We start from the raw sequence: 17,858 nt of genomic DNA on the forward strand, positions 1-17,858 counted from the left end.
AGGAATAAAATCAACCATATTCAAAGCCAGAGTAAATCAGTCTGGATCGTCAAAAGTCGCCAGCACTTCTTAGCACAAATGAATGGACTATTGGTGAAACAGGAAGTCCAATTTCCTATTACGTGAATCACTTCCTCATACAAATGAGCCCAAGTGGAGACCAAGACACAAATCAGCTCTTCTCTAGATGGGTAGGCACAGGGTCGTACAACCTCTTAGACAGGACCAGTTTCTCATCCCAATGCCCAAAGTTGTAAGAGGAGGCATGTGGTCTTACAGGCATGTGCTCCTTACTTTGTTTTCACTGAATATACCTACCTTGCTTAATGCTAAGCTGAAGGAAGGGGAGATTCTAGGTGAAATACTGGCCTCCTCCTGGATCTTGTGTAAGGGAGGTGAAAAGGACCCTTTCTCCATGTAGCTTGACTCCAGCACAGACTTCTGGCCAGGCTTGCAACCCAGAGACTGTAGCCACGCCTGCTGAAAAGGTCGCTTGCTATATTTGGACCCTAGGTTATCCCCTCCCTCCTGACTAGGTGTCTTTGACAAAGGCAGATGCTGCAGATGCTCAGAAGACACCCTTGCCAGACCCAGATCAGCCAGATGCTGCAGCTGATACTGACTCAGATCCTCCACCTGCCTCTCCATGGAGAGGAACTCCTTGCTGTCGTATCTCACCGGGATGGGTTTCCTCCTTGCAGCCTTCTCTGTTTCCTCTGCTGGCTTCTTCCGGCAGGATGTCAGTCCAGATCCCTCATCCCTCCAATCTGCCTTTTTCCTACTTAGGTGAGGGCTTTTCTTGGCTTTCCACTTAGCATCCCCAGGCCACCCTTCCTTCTGCCCTTCTGGGATGGAGCCTCTGGGAGAAGTGGATGAGCACTGGCTTCCTTCTCCTCCTCTGCGCTGTCCCAGTGAACGCAAGTGGACAGGGCTCAGCACCCTGTGGGTGATCTCATCCAGGAACCTGGAGAATTGGTGCTTCGCGTCCGTGATCTTTTCTCTTCTTCTGATGGATTCATCACTGCTGATGCTGTTTTGCTCCAGTGTGTGCTTTCCCTGCCTGCTGAGGCACACCTGAGGATCACTATACTTGCGTGAGCAGCAGGTCTGGGCCAGAGTCTCCACCGAGTGGGATTTATACAAGGTCTCAGGCTGCACTTCCAGTCTATCTGTCTGCTTCAGGATGCCTTTGAGTGGTAGGCGGACAGGTGGGACGCAGAACTTTCTAGGTGCTAAGACTTCAGCAGGCTCTTTGAACACCAGGGAGCGCTCCAAGCGCCTGCTCTTGCAGGAGCAGGTTGGCTTCTGACCTTCATCTCCAGACACCTCAACTGTGTCCACCCTCTGGCTCATGAGCTTATTGAGCTGCCTGCGGCTCAGCCGCCGGCAATGCTTTGTACTCCGCTTCCCCATTCTCCCCCTGTGAAGCAACACAGGGGGCAGCGTCCGGCTTTTGAAGTTCAGCGCTGCTCTGCCCCCTGCTATTTCTTTGTCACTGCTTGACTCCAGCGACCAGGAAGAAGAAAAATTAATGTTGCGTACCTCATACCCATCCGTCTGCGGATTGAGATGGCCTGCCTTGGTGTAACTAAACCCCTTCTGCTCACGGACAGGGAACAGGCCTTTAGTGGCCCTGGTTTCAGTTACCTGGCTCTGCTCTGCCAAAATCACACCATCGTGGTCATCACGCAGGATGGGCAGCTCATGCCGAATCTCACGGTGCTGCGGAGGAGCCTTACGATAAGGTTTCTTGGAAGGGATGGTAGTTGTCATCGTCTTTCCTGCTTAGTTTTCACCAACAGGTTACCTGCCAACAGCAGAAATGGCAGAGAAGAGGAAGAGAGTCACAGACATCCCATCTAACCTGGAGATCTTCCCACAAGGCAATTGGATAGAGTGTGTCCCGCAGCAGCCACATATCCAGAGAGCAAAGCAAGGCAGGCCAAAGCCTTGGAACAGCAGCTGCAGTGAAAAGGGAGGCAGGAGAAGAAAAGCACAGCTGTGTCCTCCCAGCCAGAGAGAGCAGAACATGGGCTCATCCTCTGCCTCTATTGTGCACGAACACGCACACATGCAGCATGTGTCCAGATTATATATAGCAAACAAGAACAGGCCTCAGAGCAGCATATTGATTAGGCTCTTTAGGAAAGGCCATGTCCAATATGGAAACTGAAAACCTTACAGGCAATAGTGACAGGCTAGGCAGAAGTTATTGATCTGGTACTGTCACCGCCAAGAGGGACTACATGAAGGGGAGCTGCAGATATTAAACATGCAGATAGGCTGAAAGAGTTGCACACTTGGACTAGTCAAAGTCAAATTATTCCCAGAGTGGGAGGGATGAGACAGCAGAAGGAGGCACTTTCTGCTGCCACTTCGTCTCTAAGACAATTAATGATGAAGTTACATTCTCATTCTTATCAAGGCCTAAGGAATGGAGGTGGCTAAAAGCTGCTAGGATACTTTGCTGTGCAGTATTTGGGAACACAGGTCTTCCTTCTGTAAAAAAATATGAGCCACATTATAACCTAGTTCCGCGTCTAACTGCAGAACTACAAATGCTATAGGCAGTTTATAAGGGGGACAGAGAGCAAGGCAGGACTGATGTGACATTTTTGCAGACCCAATGGATTAAAAAAAAGCAACCAAAAGCAGTGCTCGGTATGTTGCCATCCAGGACAACAGTTATGTCACCAGTTGCAGGATGAGAAACAAAGAACATCCAAGTCCATCCAGAAACAGGCTGGAAGGTCTGATGTCAGCCCCATTGCCACCCCTAGTTCTTAACCTACAAGAGTGGGCACTGCCCTCTTTGTGAGTCATCACCTCCAAACAGTATTGCTTGTTACAGTCATGAAAACATAAGGAATGTTTCTTCGTACGCTCTCAGCTAGAGTGCTTAACCAGGACTCTCCTACAACAGTGACCACAAGCAGTACTTGCTTAGAACCGAGCATTGCACAATCCTTAGCTTGGGTTCCTAAGCATTACTCCAGAATTCATGGTGACTGCACAAATAACAGCATCAAACATGACCACTGCTTACACATTTGCCTAGTGACAGCTAATAAACTTCACTCTGGTCCCTTCCGCACATGCAGAATAATTCACTTTCAATCCGCATTCAATGCACTTTGCAGCTGTGCAAAATAGCAAAATCCACTTTCAAACCATTGTACAAGTGGATTGAAAGGGCATTATTCTGTATGTGCAGAAGGGGCCTCTGTTGCACCACTTGTATTCAGATGTTACAATTAATCCTGCAAGCTAGGCACTGCAGAGAAGCAACAAAGAAATGTTCACAGAGAGGTTACACAGAAGGCCAATGCCACACCTGTAGTTCCCAAGTATTTGTGTAATTCCAAGTATTCGTGTAAATGCCATGTCCGTGCCTTCCAGTTTCCGATCTTCATCACAACAATCACTTTTCCAAAAACGAGGAAGGGCAGGCAACTTGCTTTGCTTTGAAAAGAAAGCAGAGATCTCCAAGAAGCTTGAATTTTACAACTGAGTCCAGTCTATATATGTGACGTGCAGAATCTGACCAGACTGGGAAGTGAAGCTTCTAGACTTGAACATCAAGGCAAGAGAGTATCAATCGTTCCATGAGGCTCTCCATAACCAGAGGAGTCAGCATTACTTTGTGCTAGCCAAGCAAATATTTTTACCATAATACAGCTGGACGATGGCATAGAGTTTGGCTTCTTGACAACTACTATCCTGGTTTATAAAAGCCTGGCACCATCCCTTACTGAAGAGATAAGATGGACATTTCAGAAGCCAAAATCCTTTCTCCCCTCTGCCACTCACTCTGATTCAGAAGTGATCCTCTAAGACAGAAAGCCTGTGATTGCCATGAAGTTTTGTTCATAAAGAGGAAAACGGCTCTATGAACATTTCCATTCTGCACAGCTACACCTTAGGCTGAAAAAAAAAACCTTCTAAAGCTCAAAATGTTAGCAGAACATCTTGGTAGACTTGCACATCTCATTTACTCTACAGGGTGGCAAAACCGATGCTTAATGACAATTTCACAGCTATTAGCTAATGCCCCTCTCATTATTCCATCAGAACATTGTGTTCATACTACTATTTAATGAAGACCTGCTAGACAAAAAAGGTTGGCTAGAATCAGTAAGCCACTATTTTGGACAAATATATTTTTGTATTAGGGAAGGGGGGGGGGGGGGAAAGATTATCGCTCTAGAAATATGCCCCTTTTTATGTGTGTGTGCGTGCACGCGTGTGTGTAAAAAAACCTCGCCTACAAGCCAGTCTCTCTTTCTCAGTGTGTATATCTCCGCTTAAATTCAGACCATCCTGGACTGGCATGTGACAAATGCACTAATGCTACATTAAGATGTCGCGTTAAGCTGACATTAAGCTGACAAGGTGCATGAACCCATCTTATTGCCAGGCTCAAACATACAACTTGCTCTTGCCTTCCACCCCACCCTTTTTTAAATTTGCTTTTTAACCCAGAGAGCACTGAAGGACCCCTGGCTTAAAGCAAACTTTGGTTACCCATAACATTAATGCAGGAGCACAGATTAACCTCAGTTAATTCCCACCCCCACGCCCAAATAAACAGAAATACCAGGCTTAAACTACACTGTAGTTCAACCCCACAAATTGGAGCACTAAGAACAAAACTATACTGTAGCAGACTGTAGGCCAGAATTCTAGGCTGCACTATTTCCCTTCAAATGAAATCTAACAATCCAATGAGATGTTTTCCCTGGCCCTCTAGCTACCTTCCCCTGTCAATGACACCCACCCTTGGAGATGGGGCAGGTACTTAGGGTGTGGAGCTTTTGTACACAAAGTAGCAGCCATAAACAAAGTTAATGGAACAGGAAGTCAGCAGGGCCTATGCAGATCTAGAGAGCTGCTGAAACAAGTCTTTGAGATGCCCCAGTACTGGCCCTGCCCCAACAAGCTCCTTGGCCCCTTTCCTTACTACAGTGTTATCTTCGGGCCTCAACTAGTACAGAACAAACAACTTCACAATAGCACAGATATTCCCGGGCTGCGGAGCAATAATTTCTCAGAGAGAGGAGGTTGAGTTCCAGAATACAGACTGACTCAGCAGGGTTCCTACAAGAATCAACAGGCTCACAAGAAGGGCTCTGTGTTTTCTGCAACTCCTTGCAAGCACAGGACAGAATTTGTCTTCAGCCACAGAACTCAGTATCCCAAGGAGAAGCGAATCTAGCTCTTATCTTGTCAAGAAGATACACAGAGAGAAAATAAATGGATTGGTGGAAGTTTTGAAGTCACAGCAAGCCCAGCAGAGCCCCAGATATCAAGTGATATAGTGTCAATGCCATTCATAACTCTTGCCCCTCCCCCCAAGAATTGGAAAGGAAATATATGCAAATCTATGTACAGTTTCACAGACCACAAAATTCAGGGTTGTTTTCCGTGCCCAATGTAGGTGATCACTGCACAGAACTGATTTCTTTTAGTGCTCAGAACATCTAGTTCAGGAAGATTTCCACAGATTCAGTCAGAAGGGACTGAGTTCCCCAACATTAACAGTCTGGGCCAATGTTAACACTGCATCAGTGAATCACATGGTGAAGTAGACATCTAAACAAATCCTCTCCAGCACAATATAAACCATGTATTTTACTGCCTTTGCCCAGCTACCTTATCTTTTTGACATGAGAAACATGATCCTTTGGACCATATATCACTCTCTCCTGCTACTTCTCATTAGAACATATGCTTTCCCTAGGCTATTTTCTCCCTCCCCAGACAACCCTGTTGAAGACATTGTCCAGGGCACCGATGCAAGACCTGTGAAAACATTCGAAACATCCCCAAGTAGGCCTCTCATAAAATAAAACTTACAGACCCAAAGTGATGTCCTGTCCAAACATGTTTTTCCTCCCCGTTCAAAGTTAGCGATCTCATGACCGCATCCAACAGCATCTGGCCAATGACTCCTGAAACCTGAGAAAGGAAACTTTATGCAAGTTACTGATCAGCTTGACACACAGAACACCATACACGCTTACAAATGAGAACACAGTCAGTCATGAACCCAGTAGATTCTAACTAGGTTTTCTGTGGAAGAGTAAACATACACATGAAGCTCCAAGTCCACATTATATTAGAAAGGATCTTTGAAATTACCCCCAAAAGATACAATACTTCAAGGCAAGTCTAGATCTTAAGAACCCGGACTAAGGAGAGTGATATTAAACTATTTGGTGCATTCTCAAGAAAGCATTTGTAATGGGGTAGAAGAGTTCCATCAATTATGCAGAAATGTTCATTATTCTTCCCTCTATTAGTTTTGGTAGCAGTCAACTTAATTTGCAGGCAAACAAAGCATGCATCTTCTGAGCAGGGGTTTCAGACTCTGCCAGAGGGAGGGCAGAACCCAGACAAACAGTGACTAGTCAGTAGACTAAAAACTGCATTCTGGTGGTCCATTTGGCTATAAAAAGCAATCTTATCCAAAGGCAACCAGAGAAGCCTTTTTTCTCAAGCAGGTCTCTGGAGAGGCAGCATATAAACTGTCAATCATCTTTAGAAACAGACTAGAAGATAGCAGTACCCACAAAATTAATATCCTAGTAACCAGATAGCTCCTATTGAAGCTAGCTAGTTAATGCTGATGTTTCCATTTTTGTATATAGCTCAGAACTGAATCCAATTTGTAGTTTGTTCTGTTTGTATTTGAGAAATGAGTTAACTGGGTTTGTTTGTATAACCCTATAATCAATAAAGCCTGGCCTTTGACTGGGGAGGGTGGGATATTATATGATATCATCATCATCATCATCATCATCACCATCATCATCATCATCAATACATTGTGACTAGCTAATGAATCAGAGCATCAGAAGAACCGCTTTGGAATGGTGGCTGCTTCACATGATCCGTATTAGTATGACTTCTTGTTTGTTAAATGCATCTTATGATGGATCCAAATTCAATGTAGGCAGCATCTTGAAAGCGATCCCTCAAATCCTTATGACATTGTTTGTATATGAGCAATAGAAGAGAGATTTTTTTAAAAAATACCATTGGTGTGCACAAAAGAGTACAGCCACGCGGCCCTGATTGTAAACATAAGCTTTCTTCCTGGAATTGTTCAGAATCAAGGTGCTACAATAGTAGAGTTGGGCCATAAGGCCATCTAGTTCACCCCTCCTCAATGTAGGATCAGCCTAAAGAATCTCTGACAAATATTTGTCCAGTCGCTGCTTGAAGACTGCCAGTGAGGAGGAGCTCACAGAAAAGTACCAATTCCACTGTTGAACTACTCTTACTGTTAAAAAAAATCCTAATATCCAGTTGGTACTTTTCTGCCTGTAATCTGAACCCATTATTGCAAGTCCCATCCTCTGCTACAAACAGAAACAGCTCCCTGCCCGCCTGTATGTAACAAGCTTTCAAATAAGAGAGCAATCATATCTCCCCTCCACCTTCTCTTCTCCAGACTGAACACTTTCCAGTCCCTCAGCCTTTCCTTGTAGGGCTTAGTCTTCAGGCACTCAACCAGACTTGCCATTCTCCAGTTCAGACTGGTTCAACTGTTACAACTTTTAACTTTCTTTCATATTAACAAGCTGAACACTGTGAGGAGAACAACTAAATTTGAGCCCACTAGAACCTTAGAGACCATCAAGATTTCCATGGCATAAGATTGAGAGTTCAAGTCCCTTCAACAGATACTGCTAAAATTTTGATCTCTAAGGTGCTACTGTACTCGAATCTCGCTGTTCTACTACAGACCAACACAATTACCATCTGACACTGTGAGAAGAGAAATCCATATTTCAGGTTTGCTAACTCCACTTCACATTTCTCCTAGGTTTAGACTGATTTGTCAAGAAGTGAAAACTGAGTTCCAGGGGATTCTAAGCTATTTACTAATTACTACACAGCAATCTATTTCTGCCCAAGTGACTAGATTTCAGTTAAAATAATAAGACTGGCCATTAACCCTTAATTTCATTTTCTGTATTTTCCATTTACCATTGATTTGGCTGCCCAGCTTGTTATTTAAAAGCAATGGGGAAAATGTTACACAAAGAAACATTTAAAACAAACAAAACCCAAGCATTTGCAGAGTTTCACTCATTTCACTCCTACTCAAAACAGCTTTCAGCTCATGTGCATTTCTATCCCTAATGCCCTCTTTTTATTGCTTCTTTCCACTGAGTACTATCTTTCATTTGTATAGAACCTTCCAACCTAGAGAGTTCTGTAAAAGCTATCAGCGAGGGTGCAACACACACCATCACTGCTCCCAATGCCACTTGACTGCCTCTCTCAAACATAAACAGATGCATCATGCTGCAGCAGTGTGTGTATTGGGGGGGCGGGGGGCTAGTTATAACAGGAAGTTAAAAACTGGGTTATCAGGTCTTTAAACTGGCAGAGACACTGGTCATTCTCAGCCAAGAGTCTGTTCGTAAAGAAAAGTTTATTCCATATGATTATCATCATCATTTCAGAAACTGGATGTGCTATTTCTTCACAGGTGTAATACCCATTTCATAAAATGAATGCCATCACATAATACACCCTACTATTGCGGGATGGTAGCTGCCAGGTACATGAAGATGACCTGGCAATTCTTACACGTTAAAACTGCATTAAAAAAAAAAGCTGAACCAAGTTAATGGTTCTACAAAGTTAACAGTTTGTTAACAGTTTGTAGAGAGCCAATGTAGTATAATGCCTAGAGGGATGGATTTTGACTCAAGATAACAAAGTTCAAACCTCAATGGTACAGCTTTTTGAAAAAGATAAGAAAGAGACCAAGACTTCAGTGTCTGGAAACTGGAATTCTCAAATGATGCTCCACAGCAAGTGTCTGGTTATTGTCAGTTTTACTAAGCTAAGCATTCCATAGCAAAAGGAAAGTCATTTTTATTTTGATGCTGGACATTTATATTCCCAAATTAATAAGTAGGGCACTTGTCAGGCTGTGCTCACATGGAACTCAAGAACAGTAATGCGAGCACCAGGAACATTAAGAGTTGTTTGAGAAGGGCACCCTGATATTTCCGATGGGAGGTGTTCAAGGGCAGTCATAGTGAACTTGCTAATATTTTTTTCATTTCTCTGTATTGAAAAAGCAAGTGAGCATTTATCTAACAACCAGTTTCCAACATTAATTTCCCCTATCATACTCTTTAAAGCTTAAACAATGTTCTTCCATTACCAGCAGTAATCTACAAGGATGCTTTTCAGGTATTTTCAAGAAAAGATACACATGCACACTTGATAGAGGAATCCATCTGTCATATTAAATATCTCCCAGAAGAGGGAGCTTTCGCTCTAACTAGAGAGAGGACAACATTGCCAGATTTGCAGATATATATTTAAAAAGAGGCTCTCATTTTTTTCACTAACAATAACCCTGCTTAAAATAGGGTGCTGACGCGTGGAACTCCTCCATGTTTCCTACCATCGCAAACAGGATAAAGGAAGGCAGAGAAGAGACCCCAAAGGCACCAGATTCTACTTATCAAATGGGCAGGATGGAGTAAGTCAGAGGAGGCACTGCAATAGATAAACCTGGTTGTTCAGTTTTATAAGATTTTATTAGCATCCTTACAACTCCATAATTCAGACCGCTCCCCCAGGAATATGTGATAGTGCCATGGGTACTCCGTACACCACACTGAGTTATGCTCCTGAACGAAGTAACTGGCCGACCTGTAGCCCTAACATTGGGGGAGGGGGGGATATGAATGTTAGCTGATCCTAATGAAGATGTTTTTACTCTGTAGACCCTCTGAATTTTATTCTAATATACTAACCTTGCTTTCTGAGTTATGCTATTCACAGGTTCTGCTACTGGGAAAAGAGCGGCTCTTCTGATCTTATTAGTAAAGTGATGCAGAGAAGCCGAGCATAAGCACTTTTAAATATTCAATGTTTGAATTATATGGGATATGTTCTAGGAGACAAGAACCAATAAAAGAGCAAAGAAGGAAAAACAGCAATATAACTGACTGGGATAAACAAATCTTTTAAAATCTAGATAGCAATTTTTTTGTACATTGTAATATTCATCTGTAGCAGCCCTAATAGATCACACTAGTCTGATCTCATTGATACTCAGAAGCTAAGTAGAGCCTCTGTACCTGGATGGGAGACCACCAAGGAAGACTGTGACTGCTATACAGGGGAAGACAACAGCAAACTTCCCCCCTGCAAATCTCTAGCCTTGAAAAACCCATGAAATGGAACTTATTGGGGTCACCATTGAGTCAGTCACAACTTGACAGCACACCTTTGCTTAAGCTCTCTGCTGGGAATAAGAACAGCATCCCCAGGACAGGTTGCCACTGTTTTCTCCATAGAGAGATAAAAGAAGGAACCCTAAAAATAGAGATGAGCAGATACATTCCATCACAGAATTCTGTTATAAATGTATTCACAGACATACTGTTTACAAAAATAGCAAGAAAAGTACTCCCACACAGGAAAAGGCACCCCAACCCACCACCCTAAATACGCACACAATTGTACAGATCATGTCACCCCCATCAGCTGTGTGGACTAGCAGGGGCCAGAACAGGCCAAACCACTCTACACATTTCAACTGTGGGAAATATAGGTTTCCTTGTATCCAAAAGGAGGGCAGTCGGGATGGGCCTTAATCTCACACGAAGTATTTCCTATTCAGTTTGAATGGTGTACAGTTTGGTAGATCTCAGGGTTATTCATTCATTTGGCACCTAGCCAACAGAATGTTCACTGCACAGGAGTGAACCTACCTCAGCTAACCTTACTGCAGTAACATTAACTACATGACCCAGCCAACAAGTTAGCCCATTTGGAAGGAGCAGGTAATAGTTATTGTGCTGCAGATACTGAGATGGCAAGATTCACCCCTAGAGCAATCATCTCTCTGCTGAGTTTCTCAGTTAATATAGATTCGACTCCTTTAGTTGCTTAACATGAACTCAGTTCCTTTGCTTCCATAAATAAGGAGAAGTCTCAACCTTAACATTGTCTGCAAACACAGCCCAGACCCCGCCTACTTGCGTGCCTGCAGGCCACCAGGTGTGGCCAGGAATGGCACAAGCTACGCACCAAACACACCTTTGATGTGGAGCTGAAAGCAGGTAGCCGCAAGGCATGAACAGCACGCCGCCTGCCGCCACGCTGACTCTAAACACAGGAATGCAGGCAGAAACCACAGGCCAAGGAAGGCAAACACACTGCATTCCACGCAAGGCAGAGAACAAAAACAAGCAGCCAAGCCCACGTGTCCTTCACAATGCTTTGGAACATGCCAGCAGCAGACATCCACCACTGCCTCAGTCATGAACTCAAGCACACGGAAGAGTCCCGGAGCCTCCACTGGGTGCACTGCAGCCAAAGATGACAACTGAGGAGTAGGAAAGAGAAAGAGACAATGCGGTCTTCAGAGAAAGAGAAAAACACAGGAACTGACTGGATAGCAGCGGAACACTTCGAGCCAAGAACATTTTTAAGAAATTGCAAAGAGAGGGTTTTTTTTCCTTGTTGGCTTTTGCTCAAATTAGCCAGTTGGCAAACTTGTAAACAACTCAGTTTGAAAGAAGCAAATGGAAAGAGACCGCTACTCTCAAGCTAAAAACAGGTATACAGCTTGTCAGACTAGAACAAAACAACCAACTGGCTCTTAAATCTTCAGTTCCCAAATGCTGTAACGATATGGTTTCCTTCCTTCATCCTGGCTGTCATTGCTTCTACATAAATCATCCCTTCCAACCCTTTCACACAGCCAGTCTGCAGCAACTGACCCAATTTTCCTTCCACTAAACACACAACTGCCTGCACCACCACAAGGCAGCTTTAGAAACCAAGGCAGAGGGCTCAGATGCCGAGTGAACACCATATAAGGCACCCTCTTCTCTCTAAAGCCAGCCTACACTGGGTGGAGTTAAGCACATTCTCATGTACACAAATGCTCCAGCCAGAGAGGTCTATATAATTCCACTTTTCCTCACCAAAGGCTACCTAGATTCTGTGAATACAAGATCACAGCTCCAACTGCTAAAAAAGGTTGTAAAACAGAGGTCAAAGTTTAAAATTCTAGCAGCTTCATGTATATTATGGCATAACCTCACTTGTCTGTTGGTAAAGAGAGAATAATACTATTGTCTTGTATCAGAGATTGATAAAAACAACAAACAACATGATTACATAAGAAGAGCCACTCTGGATCAGACCAACGGTCCATAGAGTCCAGGATTTTGTTCACACAAAGGCCAACCAGGTGCCTCTAGGAAACCCACTAATAAGCAGCAGCTTTACAAAGCCATCTGCACTAATTTTATGCACTAGTATGAATGATCTAACATAGAAAAAATAGTACCTTAGGGTTCCATGTTAAGCAAACGATTACCAGTTTTTATCAAGTACAAGCAGCTGTCCATAATATGTAGGACTAATATAAATGGATTGTGCTAATAATATACAATTAAAGGACATTATTGAAACCGGAGAACATTTACCTCCAGAAAAGCTGTTGCCAGTCTTCCTGACAGAGTGTTGTCTCCCTCTTAATTGTCTCACATGGGCTCTGCTTACAGGCTGATCCCTTTAAAAATGAGAAAAAGAATCCCATTGTCTCTTCAAAAGCACTAAAATTAAATAAAGAACCAGCCTGAAATAGTTCTAGGGTATGTCCTCCTGCTGCCCCCCACCCTCAGACAAAATTCTTATATTAGAAACCAAGCTCACTGTCACTTACTTATAGGTATAGCAAAAGTAGACCCTATATTTCAAACTTATTGAAAAGCAAAGAAACAGCTCGTTTTTGTTTATTCCAGGGTTTTTTTAAAGTGAGACTTATCTAGCAATCCTAAGCAACCGCATGCTGTTACGGCTCCACATGAAAGATGGACTGGTACAGGGCACTTGCAAAACTGCAGAACCCCTTTCAGCCACAGCTGCAGTCAAACAGCTGGAGCAGCCCACCGGCAACTCACACCCTTCCCCAATTGCTTGCAGATTCCAGGAGACTCAGCAGCACTGTCTGGAAGGCTGCAAGCCTCCAAGCATTCAGCTACTCAGAAAAGCAGCAGGCAGGCAGGCAAAGGAGGTGCCTCTGCCGCCAGCTCATTCCCGCCCACGTTTTATTCTTTGTATGATTTGCAGCATCTCAGGGCATAGCCCTCATCCTGCCACTGGTGGGCGGGCAGAGAAGGGGAAAGGGGCCCTTTATAATTGTAGTGTTGCAATCTGCCAACCTGGCCAGGCAGCCTGTTTCTGCCTGCACGTATTAAATACCTTATAACTGATTACATCCCCATGGGCATGATTAGCAGTCTCCAGAGAACAAAGTCTACTTTCATAAGAATAAGAAGAGACACGTACTGCTAACTTGCTATACAACTGGGCAAACAGCAAGTCAAGGAAATCTGAGGTCTATTGATACACCCATTAGCTCTGCCTTGTTAACCCCCTGCCAAATTGCTCCCATCAATGTCAAAATATTTTCTATAATGACCGAGCAAAACAATGAATTGTCTTCTTTTAAAATACAGTAATCATCATTGTATATACAACTACATATGCTAGTGGATAAAATACTGATTCATAAAACAGACTACCTAATCTATTCTGCAGAACTATCTTAGGATATAACCCTTCTTCAACAGAAAGCCATCTACAGCTGGGTTTTTTTGATGAAAGACAGCAGCAGCACAACACCCCAACAGCAAGTGAGAGTTTAAAGTACAGGCGACTTCCGGTTAAGAGGGAAGGCGAAGACGAACCGAAAAAATTCGGCTGCGGCTGCAGATACAGAAACGGGTAACTCCCCAGCCTATATCCCCAGCCAGCAAAGGGGCTACTGGGGGGGTGGGGCTTCCTGGACAAAGGAAGGTCGGGAGAGAGTTTATACTCTCTAAATCCCGTCCACCCTAAGGCGGAAAGACTGACCGTTTGCCCACAACGGGAGTCCGGCAAGCCTAAGGGGAGGAGACGGAGAACGATAGCTGCAGCGGCAAACGTTCGCCTATCCCCGTGACATTCAAAACAACTGAGACTAAGGGGGAAAGAAGTTATTGTTATTGTATTAATGAAATACGGCAGTGGGCATGGTAAATCACTAACCAGAAGAACGACGGAGATATGTCTTTAACAGGAACGATGTGAAGGGGAGGAGCGGCTATGAGACGCGGCTTGCAAGTCGAGTAACTCAATAGTCCGGCTGATTGAGGCTGCGCGTCAGACAGAAAGAAACCAACTCTGCGCATGCCCGTAGAGTGGAGAGAAATCAACAGTACGTACACACAAAGCGGATAGAAGATCGCGCGTTGGACGGAAGGAAGCGAACTCCGTGCTTGTTCAAACAGCGGAGAGAAATCAACAGCGCGCAGGCATTAGACGGAAGGAAGCGAACTCCGTGCTTGTCTAAACAGCGGAGAGAAATCAACAGCGCGCAGGCGTTGGACGGAAGGAAGCGAACTCCGTGCTTGTCCAAACAGAGGAGAGAAATCAACAGCGCGCAGGCTAATTAAGTGGACAGAAGTTAAATGTGCGCATGCCTGTGAACTGGAGAAGTGAATTTAGAGTGAAACCTGAGCTGGATCAACCACATTTAATAGCTCTGTTGTTAAACAATTTGGCTTGTAGGGGTCTATTTGGTTTCCTATTTGAAGAACAAAAAATTGGCATATACTGAAAATTGACTCACAGAGACTATACACTTGGGAAGAATGGCTAAAACAACAAAAGGTAGGAAAAACAGCATCCCAGATAATATAGAAAGGATGGGAAGTGATAATAACATAGATCAACTGCTGGAAATGGTAACTGAAATAAGGAACGAATCAATGCAGAGATTTAATAAGCTTGAAGACAAATTAGACACATTTGAGAAAACCTTTGACAAACTTGAGAAAGATATGGACATAGTAAAGTTGGAATTAAGCCGATTGAAACCCTTGGAAAATAAAATACAAACAATAGAGGAAGAAATTAAAAATCAAGCAGATGTTAATGCATCAATGGAAGACAAATTAGACTCCTGTAAAGAAAAAATAGAAAGGTTAACTAAACAAAATGCTCTATTGGAATTAAAGCAAAAAGAACGTATTTTAAGATTCAGAGGGATCCCACCAACAAATAAAACAGAGCTGAATAAGGTAATGACCAGCAACCTCTCTAAATATCTGGATATAGAAGAAGATATTCTTGAGGACGATATCGATAAGATAATTAGACTTAACTATAGAACTTCGGATAAAGACATAAGAGATGGAGATGTCCTAATTTTCTTCGACAGAAAACAAACCAGAGATGAGATTCTAAAAAGAAATTCAAAGAAAAAAATGGTGATTGACTTAAAAGAAATAACCATACTTAAAGAGACACCAAAGTGGATCCTCAACAGAAGAAAAGAATATTCTAGCCTAACCAATTTCCTCAGAAATGAAAACATCACCTTCAAATGGGAAGAGGTGGAGGGGATTCAATTTACTTACGAAAGCAAATTCTACAGACTGCACTCGGTTCAACAAGCCAAAGAAACTTTAGAAAAAATCAAATTAAAATTAGGAAATTAAAATAAGTAAGTGGAGTTTGATAACTTTAAGTGTGTTGTTCCAACTGTTTTTTTAAGATAGGATAACAGTTTGTATGTATGTATGTATGTATGTATATGTATATATATGTATATATATGTGTGTGTGTGTATATATATATATTGACTAAGAGAGTGATATGATGACTGGGAAAATAATCTGTTGGAATGTTAATGGAATGAACTCCCGGAAAAAAGGAGGAAAATATTTTATTATTTAATTAAAAACAAATTTGACATAGCCTGTATACAAGAGACGCATATAAGAAAAAAAGATATAGGACTAATTTGTAATGATAAATTGGGTATAAGTTTTGTGGCTGCAGGGGAGGAAAAAAAGAAGGGGGTGGTGTTATATGTGAAAAATCAATACAATCCAAAACAGATATTTGTTGACAAAGAGGGACGGTTTATTGGAGTGGAAATTAATTGGGGAAATCAGAAAACTCTATTGGTGGGTTTGTATGGCCCAAATGAAAATAAAGGTTTCTTTTACAAACAAATTGGGAAAATACTGAAAGGACAAGATTATAGCAGCATCTGTATTATGGGTGATATGAATGGAGTGGCTTCAACTCATTTAGATAAACTCATACAGACTGGGGAAAAAAGAAGGAGGAATAAAGTACAAGGGAAACTCCCAAAGGTATTTTTTGAGTTATGTGATTACCTAAATTTGCAAGATATTTGGAGAACGCATCATGGTAATGAAAAAGATTATACGTTTTTTTCAAATTATTATAAGACATATTCAAGATTAGACATGGTATGGGGGATAAAAGATTTACGTTTGAGAACCAGTAAAATAACAATTGGAGAAAAAAATATTTTCTGATCATAAACCGGTTATTTGGGAGTGGGAATACAAAAGAACATATGGAATTTGGAAAGTAAACGAATATTTACTAAGAAAAGAGACAGTGACTGAGAGAATAAAAACAGAAATCAAAAACTTTTTTGAAATTAATTTAAATGGAGAAGTAAACTTAAATACAGTTTGGGATACAAGCAAAGTGTATATAAGGGGCTTGTTTATAAAAGAAAATGCCCAGTGGAAAAAGGAAAAAGAGAAAAATGAATTAGAAATTAGGCAAAAAATCAGAAAAACAGAAAAACAGCTAATGACTGATTTAAACAATGAAAAATTACTGAAAGAATTAAATAATTTACAAAATCAATTAACAATGCTCTATTCTAATCAAATGGAAAAAAATCTAAAAATATTAAAAACAAAAGAATTTGATAGTGCTAATAAAAGCGACAAATGGATGGCCTGGAAAATCAGAAACAGGACTCAAAATAGAAAAATAGAGTTAATAATAAAAGATGAAAAAAGATACACTAAACAAGAGGAAATCCTGAACCAATTTGTGGAATTTTATAAATCATTATATAAACAACAAGAAAATAATAAAAAAAATATAACGGAATTTAAGTTAGGAGTTAAGATGAAAATAACAGAGGACGAAAAAAATCATCTAGATTGAGAATTTACTAAAGAAGAAATTCAGGACACTATTAAAAAACTTAAGATAAATAAATCTCCAGGTCCTGATGGTATACCAAACGAATTCTATAAAGTATTTGAAGAACAATTATCACCAATAATTTGTCAGGTATTAAATAACATTAAAGAAGACAAGAATATACCCAAGTCATGGGAAGAAACGGTAATAACGGTAATTCCTAAGGAGGGAAATGATTTGACCAATGTGAAAAATTACCATCCGATCGCATTGTTAAATAGCGATTATAAAATCTATGCCATGATCTTGGCCAACAGATTCAAACAAGTATTAAATAGGATTGTAGCACCTGACCAAAATGGCTTCCTACCAGGAAGATATATCAGAAATAACATATGAACTGTAATCAACTTAATAGAGATACTTCAGAAAAAGATAAACCAACCAGCACTGTTGATTTTCTTGGATATAGAAAAAGCTTTCGACAGTTTAAGCTGGGGATATATGAAAGAAATGTTGGCAAGAATTAACTGTGGAGAAAATTTTCAAACATGGATACGGACAATTTATTCATACCAAACAGCCAAAATAAAAATAAATGGAGAGATCTCTAATAAGTTTAACATTGAAAGAGGCACACGCCAAGGTTGTCCGCTCTCTCCTCTTTTGTTTATTATGTCACTGGAACCACTCCTGGATTACATTAGAGAAACAAAAGAAATAAAAGGAATAAAAATTAACAAATTTGAATATAAAGTAAAGGCCTACGCTGATGACTTGGCACTATTTATAGATCCACAAGAAGAAGCACAACGAATGTTGAAAAAGACATT

General features: G+C 41.7%; 1 protein-coding gene across 22 annotated transcripts in view; it reads right to left on the reverse strand.

The window, feature by feature from the left end:
* Window positions 1–17,858, reverse strand: part of TJAP1 (tight junction associated protein 1) — a 62,734-nt gene that overhangs the window by 20,195 nt on the left and 24,681 nt on the right. For 6 of the 22 annotated variants that reach the window (XM_048483771.1, XM_048483744.1, XM_048483753.1 and 3 more), the window contains 4 exons: window positions 12,483–12,568; window positions 5,857–5,958; window positions 3,335–3,462; window positions 1,648–1,807 (listed from right to left, as the gene is read on the reverse strand). In XM_048483771.1, the coding sequence (XP_048339728.1) occupies window positions 1,648–1,773 (126 nt within the window). In that variant the 5' untranslated portion in view covers window positions 1,774–1,807; window positions 3,335–3,462; window positions 5,857–5,958; window positions 12,483–12,568. The remainder of the gene's footprint in view (window positions 1–1,647; window positions 1,808–3,334; window positions 3,463–5,856; window positions 5,959–12,482; window positions 12,569–17,858) is intronic. The other 16 variants (XM_048483810.1, XM_048483800.1, XM_048483735.1 and 13 more) reach the window with 9 other exon arrangements.

This window comes from Sphaerodactylus townsendi, linkage group LG01, assembly GCF_021028975.2.
Source record: "Sphaerodactylus townsendi isolate TG3544 linkage group LG01, MPM_Stown_v2.3, whole genome shotgun sequence".
NCBI lineage: Eukaryota > Metazoa > Chordata > Lepidosauria > Squamata > Sphaerodactylidae > Sphaerodactylus > Sphaerodactylus townsendi.